A 14,908-nucleotide genomic window follows, 5' to 3' on the forward strand; every position below is an offset into this window, starting at 1 on the left:
AATATTAATAACAATAATAACGATGTTGATTGCTTCATAGGCAATAGGATGAGAGAAAGTAGACTTAGGTAGGTTGGCCATGTGTAATACAACATTTGTTAAGAGGTACGAGTTGGTCTAAGTGGATGGCTAAAAAATTGTAAAGGTTATGCTCAAAAGGACATGGTTGGAAGTAGAGAGAAAATACATGGGTACTTATACTCATTGAAGGTATAACTCTTGATATAGCAGAATGGCGGATTGAGTTTCGTGTAGTCGACCCTAAATAGTTAGAAAAAAAACTCTAATAATGATGATGACAATGCACAAAAAAAAAAACATAATAAAGGGTGATTTTATAGTGGTGTCGGACCAATTCTCATAAAATTAGCTTGGTAACTATTGATTCTCAATTCGAATCAGCTATTCCTGATCCCAACCAATAGATTTGAAATACTGGACCAGAATTTTAAAAACTCAAAATCCACTTTTTAAATAAATAATAATTATCTTGTGACTATAAAGTGGGCTTCACAAATTTTACTAAAAAAGGAAAAAGAAAATTTAAAAGCAACTCTTGTAGAGTTTAGTGCGATCCCGTGGGGAATAATTCAATTAATACACGCTCACGCGCACAAATAATAAAGATGTGATTTTCCTTGTGTGAAAAATAACCAATATTTATGTGAAGAAAAGCAAAAATTTGACTGAAATCTAGCAAAACTCCAAGCATTAGTGATATTTAGACATGGGAAATTAGAAGTGTGAGCTACTCAACTCATAATCTCTGGTCAATTAGATTGGTGATATTTGGATTTGGATGTGGTTTGTATAAGTGGAGGCCCTGAACCATCAAAGTGAGGCACGCTTTTAAATAGTATCGAAAGATGTTTCAATACTGAAAATCTTTGTGATGGTCTGAAAATTTAGTTTTATATCTAATTATAAAATTTAAATCTCAAAAAATAGTGTAGATTGAGCAGATCTATAAATACTTGAAAAATTTTAAAAATTAGCAGTCCAAAAATGCATTATAAAATACATTATTTTAGAGACTTAAAATCCATTTTCTTTTCATATCCGTTCGTCTTGAGGTTGAGATGGATCCATTTGAGGATTTTTGAAGTGCACTTTAATTTATTTGTTTAGGGTCTCGCTCTTATATAAACTTTTTCCAATTTAACATTTAAAATTTTTAATAAAAACCTGAATTTTGCTGGTGGATGGACCTTTGAGATTACAAGGACTTGTTAATGACTTGGCTGTCGTCCACAAATAAGGGATGCGAAAGTTATTGGAATAAGCACCTTCAGTTCTTTGATCACATTTCACTAAAATAAACGAAGGGAAAATGTTCTTCTATAGGTATAGTATGGTTTCCTTTTTTCTTTTCCCCCAAAAGTTATTCTACTCCCTTGGGAATATATACTGTCCATTTACTCCGTCACATAATGCTCCACTTAGATTAATTTTAGGCCCTTAAATTTTGGAGACATAACCTCTTTAACACATGGGTTAATGTCAATATTTTTTTTTTTCTTTTAAATGCACCTTCTAGGCACTGGACAAATTTATGTCACAAGATTGTGTCCAATTTTAAGAAGGTCGGATCTAAATGGTTGAAAACTTAAATTTCAATTTTTTTTTTTTAAATAATCATTTAGTAACTCTTAAGTGGTTCGCAAAATTTCATATTGAAAAAATCCTCCCAAATAGGTTATGTGACCGAAGAAGTAGAATTGAACTATGCTCCTAAGTGATCATTGTATACACACTCTTTTTTTTTTTTGTTAAAAAATTTATTGAAAAAATCTATATAAAGTTGCAACCTTAAAATGTTGGATTAAGGTGCGCATCTAAAATCCATTATAAAGGTTGTTTTGATGTTCGAAAATCCTTTAATTGATCATCTCGACATAAAAAATATATAAATATGAAAAGAAAAATAGATTTTGAGTCCTAAAAATAGTGTATTGTATAACACAGTATTTGGATCGTCCATTTTGAAGATTTTCAAGTGTCTATAGATGTACTTGATTTGAACCATTTTTGGAGTTTAAAATTTCAATTCATAATTAAAAATGAAAATAGATTCTCAAGCCATCTTTATAATTTTTTATACCAAAGTTATATTGGAAAATGTTTATATAGCTCTAGACAATCAAATTAGTGCCCACTTCAAAATTTTCACTAGAAGATGTTCATTTGATGTCCAAATATCGTCAAATTGATCTTCTCGATATTAAGATGCATGAACATGAAAAAAAATGGATTTCAAGTTTTGAAAAAAATGCACCTTGTAACGCATTTTTGAACTGTTAATTTTAAAAAAATTTCAAGGTTTTATAGATCTACTCATTTTAAACTATTTTTAAAGTTTTAAATTTTATAATTATAGATGAAAATATATTTTAAGGCTATCACAAAGATTTCCATTATTGAAACTACATTTTTCGATACTATTTGAAGGTGGACTTTATTTTGATTGTTTAGAGCCTCAGCTCTATACAAATGTCACCCAATTATCCATAATTTAGAAAAATAAATTTAATTATATTTAGGAAAAGTATAAAATGAGACAATTTTTTTGGTATAAGATGGTCACAATTAATTTTGTCCATTATAAATAAAATTAGATGGCTGCATTTATTCTATTATAAGTTTATAACACATCTATGCTATCAAATTTTACATCCGATGGCTATGCATAATTGTGACCTCGTAAGATAAACGGTACACGGTATACAATCGTTTATATATATGATAAAATTTGGAAATACGCCTTGATGTGATTGTTTAAGGTCGAAACCTTATGCAAACCCCACCCAAAATTTATTGATGTCAGGGCAATTACATGAGAGGAGAGGCATGGACACGCAACCGTGAGGAGAGAGAAACAGAGGCCATGAACAAAAGTCACTTGACCATGTAGAGAGAGAGAGTGAGGAGCCATGGTTATGGAAGTGAGAAAAGGTCCTTATAGGGCATGAAGCATGGACCAGAAAATGCTCGTCCAAAGTCGCAAAACACCTGCATTCGATTGGGAGACACAAGCTTAAGGGAACTGGGCAAAGGGTATAATCCGAGAGAGAGAGAACCCAAAACCCCAACATGGAGAACCCATCTCAAAGAACCAGAGCCAGCATCATTGATGGCTTGGGGGAAGAAATAATCAGAATAGTGACCCCTGTTTCTATCTGCATGTTCCTTGTAGTCTTACTGGTCTGTATCATTAACCCATCTTCTTCTTCTGATGATTCCTCTTCAATCACAACCATAGCCACAATAATCTATGATGAGAAAACCTCTGATTCAGATTGGACCAAACTCACTGGTGCTCTCTTAAATGCTCTGGTTTTTGTAGCATTTGTAACAGTCGTTACATTTCTATTAGTCCTCCTTTTCTATTGCAGATGCATAAAATTCCTCAAATATTATATGGTTTTCTCCGCTTTTGTTGTTTTGTTCTTTATGGGTGGTGGGATTTCGTTGTTTCTTATTCAAACCCTATCTTTTCCCATAGATTGCATCACATTTGGGGTTCTCTGGTTCAATTTCTCCATAGTGGGGGTGTTAAGTTTCTCAATGGAGAAAAACCCAATTTTTATTACACAAAGTTACCTTGTTTTTATTGGGATTATTGTGGCTTACTGGTTCTGTCTTTTACCTGAATGGACCACTTGGGTCTTGTTAATTGCCATGGCTGTCTACGATCTTTTTGCTGTTTTGGTACCCGGAGGTCCTTTAAGGCTTTTAGTTGAGCTTTCTGTGTCAAGAGATGAGGAAATCCCTGCTCTTCTTTATGAGGCTAGGCCTGTTGAGTTTCCTGGTCCTGATCAGGTCAATGGCCGTAGACGATTGTGGAGGGAGAGAGAAATTCTTGGTTCCGGTTCTGACTCTGGTTCTACCAGTAATGGTTTGGGTTCAGCTCTAGGGAACTTGGTGGCTTCGAGTGACCATGGGGTTAATATTTTGAATTTGCAATCGCATATGGGTATTGAATCACAGAGAGAGACAAAGTTGGTTGTGGCCGAAGAGACTCAACTTATTGGTGGTTCTGGTTCTAGTATAAAATCAACTCTAGGAAAACTTCTAGCTTTAGAAAACAGAAGGGCTAATGTTTCGGAACTGAATTTGGGTTCTGAACCAGAGATGGATTTGAGCTTGATTTCCGTCGAAGATGGTCGATCTACTGGTGATTCGGTTACAGAAACTGGGTCTCCAACAATCCAGGATTCTTCCTCTAGATATCTAGAAACAATGGAAACTCATGTAGAGTTTACTGGTAATTCAGTTACTGAAATTGGGTCTGAGGAATCTCGCCCTTTAATTGATCGAAGAATTGGATTCTCTTCTAATAGAGGATCAGAAACAATGGAAATTCATGTAGAGAGGAGGCCAAATTTAACAGAAGTTCAGCAAAATGAGGCAATGGAGATTGGTTCTTCGAGGGGTATCAAGCTTGGTCTGGGTGACTTCATTTTCTATAGTGTGCTTGTTGGGAGGGCAGCCATGTATGATTTCATGGCTATGTATGCTTGCTACCTTGCAATTATTGCTGGGCTTGGTGTAACTCTCATGCTCTTGGCTTTCTACCAAAAAGCATTGCCAGCTCTCCCAGTGTCTATATTGCTCGGTATTGTGTTCTATTTCTTGACTCGCCTCCTTTTGGAAGGCTTTGTCGTTCAATGTTCACTGAATCTGATAATTTTTTAGATATGGAAAGAGAATGGTTCCTTATGTGTCATTCATTGTGATGGAAGACTTTGCTTGTTTCAGCAATTGATCTTTCTTTTGCATTAGTTTCAAATTCTTTCATCATATTCTTTTGCTTGCTGTGACCAACTTACACTCTCTGCCAAACGGAGCTGCAATGTGTTCGATATAATATTGTAAAGGGGAATGATGTCATGTCATCGTGTCACTAATGGGGAAAGATTACAAAAGAGTAATGGGTTAAAAGTCTGAAAAGCATGAGGGAGATCAGCCCTAAATCCTTAACAGAAATAACTGATGATTACCTTCTTGGATGCAGTCCATGCTTGATTGATAGTATGCGCTTGAAATTCATGGGATGCACACATTAGCACTATTGGGTTCCGAAGAGTTAAAATAGTGATAATTACCTCCTCAGATGCATTCATACTTGATTGATAGGGATAGAATGAAAATGAAATTCACAGGGTGCAGTACATCAGTACTATTATGATTCAAGGAGTTAAAGTGCTTTAACAATAGTTTGATTGCTTCTTCCTGTCTCCTTGACCCAATGTCCATCTTTGCAAAAATCATGTGTCTTGTCCTCACCCCAGATGGGTAGTCAATACATGAAAGAATTTGTGTATTCCAATTCCAGCCTCAATCCATGCACCCTCTGTCAACATATTGCTTTCTCTCTTCAAGAGTTTGCAATTTTTCGTACAGGTCTCATTTGATGACCCTTAATGAGCTCCTCTATTATCTTCAACACTTTTGATGACCTCTTAAAGGTTTCTGAAGATTATTATTTTTTCTATAGTTTGAGGTATGTTTGATCTTGTGATTTCAAGGAAAACTTTGTTGAGTGGATGTTTCTCACATAAATTCCACGAATCTTATGACTTTCCATGATGAGTATTTCCTGTCTTCTTTTTCTTTTCATTTTGATTGACGACTTCTACAAACTAGGTCAATATCTAAATCTACCCCTAGGTTTCCTACTTTACCATTGCTGCCATAGGGTACTCATGAGGCATAACCCAGTTTTCTACATGGTTGATCTCTCTGAGTTCCATTGCTTCAATGGTTTCTAGAATTGTGCTTTATACTTGGGGAACTAGTTGTGAATTCAATAAATCAGGAGGTCAGTTTAATCAATCAAAGGACGTTTTGCTTTTGTCATAACAAATTTAGCTATATCTCATTCCATTTTCTGAAGGTCCCTCGTAAAGCTTCGATCAATGTTTGGCTTCACTGATCTTTGATGTACTTGTCATTTCTCTCAACTAGATTGATTCTAAGTCTTCAGCCTTTGAATTTTCAGTCACTGCTACTAAGAGATTTTGCTGAATGTTGTGGGCTGATATGCTAAAGGTTCTATTTTTGTACTTCTCTGTTTAGCTAAGCAGGAAAAAACTATATGTTGAAGATTATATTCAAGGGCTTCTTTTGTTCCATTAATGATTTGGAGAACATTGAATCTTAAAATTGCATCAAGGCTTTACTCCTGTACGCAATACATTAAACTTGGATATCTGGTCCAAAGAATAAGAAAAGATATACATTAAACTTGGAGAATGTGCAATGTGCTTGCATGGGCTCTTGCAGATGTCTCATGATATACGAATCTCGCTTTATGATTACACACATTCATCATCATCAAAAGCTTTTTCCCAACTATTCAGGGTCGGCTATACAAATCTCTCTATGATTACACGCATTCATCACCAAAAGCCTTTTTCCTACCATTCAAGGTCGGCTACACAAATTCTGGTCTGTCATTCTGCTCTTATCAATGACCATGTTCTCAGCGAGGCCATACCTCTCTATATTTTTTCTCACTACTTTTAATTATGTCATGATTACGCATTCTATTACCAAATCATAATTCTAATTCATGATTTAAACCTCATAAACCAATTAAGCGTTAGTATGAGTATCTATATATGCTCAAGAAAGGTTTGCAGTACTTTGATTTTGGTCATCAACTTTGGTTGATTTCTTTTTTCTTTTTTCTTTTTTCTTTTTTCTTTTTTCTTGAGAAAATTTCATACTTCTTCCATTTCTTTTGTCAGCTTTGATCCTTCTCAGTTATAGTTCATATACCATTAAGTCTACTATATAAGGACCTGCATCTGTAGGCTTCACCTTGATTCTCTTTTGTGGTGAAGGTTTGGTATTTTGTATTGGGGGATCCAAATTGTATAATATTTAATTTTCATTAGATGCTAAGTAATTTTCAATTGTATAATATTTAACTTTCATTATATGCTAAGTAATTTTCAAATCTTCGATGTTAAGTACATTTCAAATCTTCGATTTTGCAGTCATCTTATCACTAGGGCACCAATGGCCCTAACTGTGTGGGGTTGAGCATCTTATTCAGGGTGTATACTACTAAGCATTGCACTTCCACTCTCTCTCTCTCTCTGTTTTGTTCTTTTTTCTTTATGTGAATTGGTCTTCAAAAATATGTTGAAATTGTTTTGTTACTACACATTATAAAGGTGTCGGTTTGAAAGAGCATAATGTAAAATGACTTCAGATGATATACCAATTATCAGGGATAATACTACTCTGTTTGGATAACAAGATTTCCAAGATGTGCATCGAAAATAAGGCATTGGTCAGCAATGAATCACATAAATGACCGGTCTTGCTCAGAATCTCATTGTTTTAAGTACCTGGCTCATTCTTTGCTTAGTATGTGAAATCTAACATTCGAAAAATTTTATTTTGGACATTGTGCTCTATAACACGATCCAACAACCCCATTTCACATGCAACTTTCAATAATAATTGTGATCTTTTTATATTAAAAAATAAATGGTCATACACTTCCATAAATGAAAAAGTAAGAACGTGCCAAAAAGAGTTCATTTTTTGCCGAGAGAGAGAAAGAAAGAGAGAGAGAGGGAGAGAGACCACATATGGCGGAGGTTCATGCATTTCACTATCTTATTAAGAAATAACTCAAAAAGTTCAAGGCAATTCAATTCAAGTACCGGAAAGCACTCAAGCATTCCAAAACCATACAGATGCTATCGAAATTGCCACAAAATTGGTTTTCTTGCAGTAATAGGTGGTTTGAAACAGAATCCAATTGGCGAAATGAATATAATATACATGATTCTTTATTATAATGATAGAAGTCATAAATTGGGATCAGCATAAACACAATTCACAAGGGAATCAATTTCTTGTGCTTGTAATACCACAAAAGAGAAATGAATATCAACCCACCGAAGATACCGGTTATAATCATAAACACATTTCACTAGGGAATCAATTTCTTGTGCTTGTAATACCACAAAAAAGAAATGAATATCAACCCACCGAAGATAGCGGTTATAATCATAACCCAAACAAAGGCAGGTGCATAATGGAAAAAACTAATCACAATATTCATTCCGAACACCCCTGCCACCGCTGCGAAAATAGTAACGACGAATGTGCCCGTTGTTAGCAACAGTTCAAACTGGATCAACTGGTTGCGAATGTTATCCTATAAAAGATAAAGTAAGATAGATTTAGAAAAACGAAAAAAAAATTTCTTTTTTTCTTTTAATTTTTTTGGCTAGACTAAAAGAATAGCTTTAACTTGTAGGGTTTTATGGGACAGACTTCAACGTTCCAACTCTTGATATCCGGCTAACCAAACCGGGTTGTCTACAAGTAAGCTGTGGCTCAAGGGACAGCAGAAACAGCAAAAGACATCTCTCTCTCTCTCTCTCTCTCTCTCTCTCAGACAGTTATATTAGAAGGTATGCTCACCAGTTTAATGTTAATGAAAATCTCAGTATCATCGATATACTCTTTGAGCTGCAAATTCAAGAAAAAAATATTAGACTTTTCTGAGCAAAACACTTCATGAATGAAAAACTAAATGCAAGAAAGATTGTGTGCATTGTTCTTTACAAATAGTAGAAACTCTTTGCTTGGTATTAGCCAGCTTTGGGAAATGATTGGCTAAGGTCACATGTAGTTCACTATTTGTAAACTGCATACATCACTACATGAGCCCCATGTAAACCTGTGGCATATTCCAAAACTACTGATACAAATTCATGTTTCTGTTCTTCCCTGTGGACAGCCTATTGACAATGCATAGTTCAAAGTGCACCAAAATGATTTTGATTTCTAAGTTTGGGTGAGAAAGGGGGATACTCCTCTTGAAATAACAACTATTTCACAAAAGAAATGGGGACATTTTTGGTTACTATGATCAAAATGTTATTAAAAAAAAAAACTCTAAACAATACGTGACAAAATTTCAATTTTGTAACTAAGACCCAATTTTTTTTTTTATGAAAACTAAGATAAAAATTAAGAGAAATAATATGGTATTTATTTGTCGGGACATAAAAACATTACTGTTTATTTTATCTTTCAAAAGATGATTTTCTAAAGATATTTAAATACTAAGGGCATGTTTGGTACGCGTGAAATAACTTCATCAAAGTATTTTCACATGAAAGAACAACTCCATGTAATTAGATGTGGGAGTTTTTTCACAACAATTGACTGCCAATTAGTGTAAAAAAAGGCGTTGGAACCAATTGGTGCAAAAAAACTCTCACATCTAATCACGTTAGGGAGTTCTTTCATGTGAAAATACTTTTACATGCATCAAATGTACCCTAAAATATTTACGCATACAATATATCATAGAAGGGTGTGAAGTATTCGATTGAAAAGATGTGTATAAAGAACAACATGGAAGTTGTATTCCTATTCTTAAACACTGTTTTAAATTTGAAACAGTAAGTACCACAAGCCTGAAAGTTGTGTGCTTATGCATGACTTGTTCTAGTATGGTGCAAGTCTCCTGTGTGAATGAAACAAGGTGAAACAAATATCATAAAATCTACATGTCCAAGCATATATGAAATATGAGTTGGGCTCTTGAATCTTAGTCTCTAGGAAATTCCAAGAAGGTATTACCTCTTGTCAAAGAAATGTTGGTAATTTTCACATATAAAACAATAGTAATACACACTTGGTTGCTTTTGAATCTCAGCTCTGAGAAAGTAATGCATGAGAATAACCAATCACAAAAAAATGTTAATGTTCCAATGATTAGAAGTCATAGCTCAATGGGAAGATGAGAATGTTTCAGCCATGAGGTTGTATTCCCAAATGGATCTTACCTATTAAAAAGGAAATAAGAGGGGGTATTTTGGTACATTTACCAAATCAACCAAATTACTATAATAATTGAACAGTAAAAGAAGTCCCTATTTTCACATGCAAGTATGAGAAATAAGAGGTTGAGGGTATTTTGATCAATGCATTACAGATTCATCAATGCGTTACGGATTGGGTATATCAGAAGGCAAAGCCAAAGATTTTCATTTCCGAAAGGTAGGTAAACAACAAAGTTGAAAGAAAAACAAATCTTTCCCCAAGAAACAACCGAACTCAAATCATATGCCATTTAAAACTTCAGAATGTATGCATAGTCCAAAGGAATATGCTCTATGGTGCTCGAAGTCTCCATCCACTTACAAAAAGTTGGAGATTAACTGGAGCAGGGCACACAGAAACAGTCACCCAGGTACAATTAATGTCAACACTTCATGAGTAGGAATAAGCAAAAATGTTGCTTGGAGTACCTTATATACAACAGTCCAGCGGACTATGATACATTCTCCCTCTAATTTTAAACATACATATTCTTACCGACAATAGTTTGTTGAGAGTGCCATCTATCACAACGAAATATGCTTCGAGTAACATTTCGAGCTCCTCCACGTGCTCCCCATCAATCCTACTTCGACTCATAGCACTACTCAAAGCTTTCTCTATCTTGCCTGAACCACTATGAGAAAGTGGTGATACTGGTGCAGACATTGATGCTCTTGGAAAACCAGCGAAGTTTGAGATATAGAGTTCACTAGAAGCATAAGCCTTGTTTCTTTCTTTCTTCTCAGTAAGATACATCTCAGCCATGTCACCATCATCATCCATAAGATGCTCTATTTCATCGCGAACCTGGGGAATGAACAGCTCATTCATTTAGGGCTCAAGGAAAATAAAAAGAGAAAAAGGGAATGCAAATATTTATGTTGGGAGTTAGGATGATGGATTTATATGCAATTGTCAAAAATGATAATGTAGTGTAGTCCTGTGGACCATGGAAATGGGGTCATCACCAGAGAGTGGGACCCACAACTGGGCCTAGGTACTGCTCTGTGAGGTTCCCATCTCTCTCCATCACCACCCATTACTTCATTAGAGGTCATGGCTCATAAATATGCTTTCCCATAGTTCATTGGAATGTACAGTAAACAAAGGATTGGTTTATTAAGTACCTTCTGTACCCTCCGAGTCAAGGCTAAAATATGGCTTTTCATTCTTCGGACTCGTTCTAGATTCAGAGTGCTGATTGATGAGGCAAGCTCATCAAGCACTGGGTAAATTTCGATTTCTAATTCCGTCACCTGGAGGAAGTGCAGGTAGTTGGTTTAGAATCACAACAGAACCATTTTGAGGAAAACAATGCTCTAAAGTTATATTCCTGTGCTACAATAGAAGATTGCAGGGAGTTGTATTTTTCCAATTTTATTTATTTTGGATAGCATGGGGGGAGAGGGCGAGGATTTTGTGGCCAGGTGGGTTCCAAACCCTGCTATCTCTGTCAGCACAACAAAAACACTATCAATCCCAGTTTTTTCCATTTTGCATTTTGTTTAGTAAGTAAAGACACTGCTTGTTGCGTTACGGGACAGTGATCATACTACATTAGCTTAAATGATAATTCCATAACAGATTAATGGATAATAATGATGAGAGAAGCATGTTCCAAAAGAACTCTAAATTTGGCTGGGACTGTCAGAGACTGGCCTGAAAATCTCCACACTGAAATGGTTCTCGTTGAAAATTATTTCATACCAGCTAAAACAGATAAATGTACTCAGGCACTTCCATTATGTACTGGTTTGAGTGTAATGCTTAGTTAGACACACAAAACATCCAAAGCATCACATTATATGACAAAGGCCCAACATTGGAAAAGTCAAAAGTCAATCATTATTGTAAACTTACAGTGTATAAGATTATACATGGTCAATTAGCATTGGTTTGGAAACCACAACACCAAAAGATCATCCTATATCATTATCTTTCCGAACATCACCAGGCAACAGAAGGCCATCATCCTTGAAGGCAGAGACCAAAGCTACAAATGATGGAAAATGAAAATAAGAAGCAAATGGGATTTCTACGTTGATGAATACAATCGTAAGGTAGTTGGCCCAACATTTGAAGGTTGAGTGGCCCAAAAAGGTGATTTTGAGCATTGTAAGATGTTATTTCCTACCATAAAGGAAAGTCCTGAGGAAGACCACACTAAGATACCAAATCCAATAAAAAGAAAAGTGTGACATTCATTAGGGAACAAGAACGAGATGTTAAGAAAAAAGACTATAGTCTCACTTGGGTGACTAAAATGTGTTCAAAATCAAATCTCTTCTTTTCAGCACCTCTCTTGCCACCATTATTGCAAAAAGCATTACGAAAAGGGTGTCAAATCCATTATATTCTAATCCACAACAATCAGAAATAGACCTATTTGGTTGACTAGAAGCAATACTTGTGTTGAAAACTCGAGTATTCCCATAGATTGTGGTAGTTTTACACTTTTACTAGAGCCACAGCCCTCGGCAATGGATGCTTAAACACAATATTTTAATCATGAGATCTGTTACCAAACCAAGCAACAAAAAGGTTAGCCATAAATTAGTGATTTTGTAGAAAGGCAACATACCTGAGCATCCAGAAGGGCGCATGCTAGCTCCAAAGCTACCTCCAATGCTCGAAATTCAAAGGGTAAGTCATCTGCTGCAATTTTATAACAAACTTCAGTTTCATAAGGCACAAAATTAGTGTGTGAGAGAGAGAGAGAGAGAGAGAGAGAGAGAGAGAGAGAGAAAATGAATGGAAAACAAATACGAAGCAGGCAATGCCTACCCGCATTCCAAAGGTTGTTTCCCCAAATTATCAAAAGTTAAATGCCTTACCACTCAAATTTTTATTCATGTCAAGACGCCTGAGCAGTTCTAATTCATATTGACGAACACAACTGTCCAGGGAATTCATCAAGAGAACCTCATCGGCTGTTATTATGCATCGTATTTGTTCTAAATTGACAATGATCGCCTTTTCTCGCCCTAATATAGTGGTGGGATACACAAACAATGGATCCAAGAGACGGAGATCTCTAGCTGGTAGATTACATCTTCTCATCAATGAAGCCTTGTCCAACTCTAAAACTTCAGACTGTCCATCTACATCTATACGTATCCATGACCGGCTCCCTTGGCCTCTCTTCTTCACTACCGAGAAGTCCAATCCCGAAAGCACTGGCCTCCCGCCACCAAATAATTGGTTTACTGACTTAGAACGAACCGAATAACTGGGAGGAATAAAAGGATCTCTAAGCCCAGCCATAGTTTCCTCTAGAGAATTTCAAAAAGTATCTTATCTTGCACATTTCAAAATTCATGTGATTGTTCTAAATTCGAGCAGCCAAGATATAGAAACAAACATCAGAGAAAGATTACCATCCCCATACCTCCATTCCTAGAGGAGCACTCATATAGCAAACAAATGTCTTGGGGCCTTAATGAACAGTCACATGTAAACTGCAACTCTAAAAGTCCATTCAAATATATAAAAGCTCAAACCAAGATGAGAAGCACTAATCCAGAAGCAATGATTCCTCTCTCTCCTTCCACTTCCACTTCTAATTATTGTAGTTCTTGTTATTCGGTGGGCAAAGTCTGAACGTTACGAACAAGCTGCTTAACCCGAGCAGAACAATACTGCGGTCCGAGAAAATCAAGAAGCAAGAGTTTTCCTTCTCCAATCCATCATCCCAACGTTATAGCAACTTTGATCCTTTGTTAATGGAATCTCTAATCTGTAAAACCCAAGAGAGAGAAACGAACTATCTCCCATCAATTACCAGAAAATGAAACAAAATCGCGTCCTACTTCCACTGTTAGAAATTCTACCCAAAGTATCATACAACGAAAGAATACACAACCAGTAAACAACTTACTTGAACTTTTTGAAAATCTCAGTGGAATAGGCAAAACCAAACAGAAAGAAACGGTTCACGACGCTAATTAATTTAATCCCCTCTTTCTTCGATGCATAAGAACCCAATAAGTTGTTTCTTATTTGACAACCAAGTTGAACCACATAGTAAAGCCTTTCGTGAACAATTTCTTGATATTCCAGAAAAATCAAAAGACAAGAGAGAGAGAAGGCCCCAAATACTCAAAACCCCATTCAGAAAACTTATTTCTTCAAAAGCTAAAATGCATCCAACATTCACAAACAACAATTCTTCAGAACACTCTGAAACCCAAGTGAGGAATCTCCCCATGAATTGTCTATTCTTATAAACACCTTTCCACAAATTTTCAATTGAAATCTGAATTCTAAAATACAGTAATTATCACTGAAGAAGTGAAGATTACATAAGCTTGTCACCCAACAGATAGAAGCAGTAAATGGATAGAGAGAGAATATCGACCACTTACCTCAAATAATTGGTACAACAAATAGGGGACAGAGAGAAAGAGATGGAATATATAGATATATATATATATAGGAGAGAGACAGAGAGAGAGACAGTGGTCCCTTTCGATGCAAGGAGGCGTTGGCCATGCTTTTCTGCCGCCATGAAAGTTCTCAGAACCTTCCCTCATCCGATTCATAACCATTCTCTCTCTTGTTTCTGTTTTAAGCTTCAGTAATTATGTGGGTCAGAATTTGATGAAAGTCTTGACTTCACTGCACAGTAAAAATTCAGAAGTTACGTTAAATTCATGGAAAATTAGAAACCTTTCATGGTAAGAAATCTCTCTCTCTCTCTCTAACGTAACAAAGCAAAAGAGACGCTTCAAAGAAGTAACTCCTAAATAAATCTCAGCCATTTGATTTGAAGAAAAGTCAGGAGCTTTGAATTTGACGATTTTGAACTCATCAAAAAGTATATCATCTCTCTCTCTAAAGAGTGGAAGTTTAGACTTTAGAGAGAAAAATATGGGACACTTTCATTTTGAGAGGAAGTGGGGTTGTAGAGAGAGAAATCTGCGAGCTTCGATGATCCCATTATGAGCAAAGTTGAACCAGTAGATTTACATCTCTCTCATGTGAGAGTTTTGCATCCACAAAGATAGAAATCCTCTAAATTTGGTTGTCCTCTAAATTTGGTGGA

The 14,908-nt window shown here is 35.7% G+C and overlaps 2 protein-coding genes across 3 annotated transcripts; one reads left to right on the forward strand and one right to left on the reverse strand.

The window, feature by feature from the left end:
• The first annotated feature begins 2,988 nt into the window (after positions 1–2,988).
• PS2 (Presenilin-2) lies at positions 2,989–4,726 on the forward strand. Its single transcript, XM_006845779.4, has one exon. It carries the CDS (start codon positions 3,091–3,093, stop codon positions 4,693–4,695), a length of 1,605 nt encoding a protein of 534 aa, XP_006845842.2. The 5' UTR covers positions 2,989–3,090; the 3' UTR covers positions 4,696–4,726.
• Positions 4,727–7,780: 3,054 nt separating this feature from the next.
• Positions 7,781–13,452, reverse strand: LOC18435735 (magnesium transporter MRS2-1). 2 transcript variants are annotated; one of them, XM_020668184.2, is made up of 6 exons: positions 12,699–13,452; positions 12,446–12,516; positions 10,992–11,120; positions 10,360–10,671; positions 8,452–8,499; positions 7,781–8,182 (listed from the first exon to the last, which is right to left on the reverse strand). In XM_020668184.2, the coding sequence occupies exons 1-6, from the start codon at positions 13,126–13,128 to the stop codon at positions 7,955–7,957; spliced, it is 1,218 nt and encodes a 405-aa protein (XP_020523843.2). In that variant the 5' UTR covers positions 13,129–13,452; the 3' UTR covers positions 7,781–7,954. The 2 variants fall into 2 exon arrangements, with proteins under 2 accessions (XP_020523843.2, XP_020523840.2); XM_020668181.2 differs by having other exon boundaries at positions 12,446–12,519.
• Between the last annotated feature and the right edge of the window lie 1,456 nt (positions 13,453–14,908).

The sequence above is a fragment of the Amborella trichopoda genome, chromosome 10 (assembly GCF_054954075.1).
Source record: "Amborella trichopoda isolate Santa Cruz 75 chromosome 10, AtrichopodaSantaCruz75HAP2 v2.0, whole genome shotgun sequence".
NCBI classification, from domain to species: Eukaryota; Viridiplantae; Streptophyta; class Magnoliopsida; order Amborellales; family Amborellaceae; genus Amborella; species Amborella trichopoda.

Excerpts from the sequence above, each read along its gene's own strand:
- LOC18435735 (XM_020668181.2), bottom strand. The coding sequence starts at position 13,128 with ATGGCTGGGCTTAGAGATCCTTTTATTCCTCCCAGTTATTCGGTTCGT. Across the intron at positions 12,520-12,698 it reads CATGAATAAAAATTTGAGTG|CAGATGACTTACCCTTTGAA; the intron begins GTAAGGCATTTA and ends ATAAAATTGCAG. Across the intron at positions 8,500-10,359 it reads CTCTCAACAAACTATTGTCG|CTCAAAGAGTATATCGATGA; the intron begins GTAAGAATATGT and ends TTGAATTTGCAG.
- PS2 (XM_006845779.4), top strand. The coding sequence starts at position 3,091 with ATGGAGAACCCATCTCAAAGAACCAGAGCCAGCATCATTGATGGCTTG.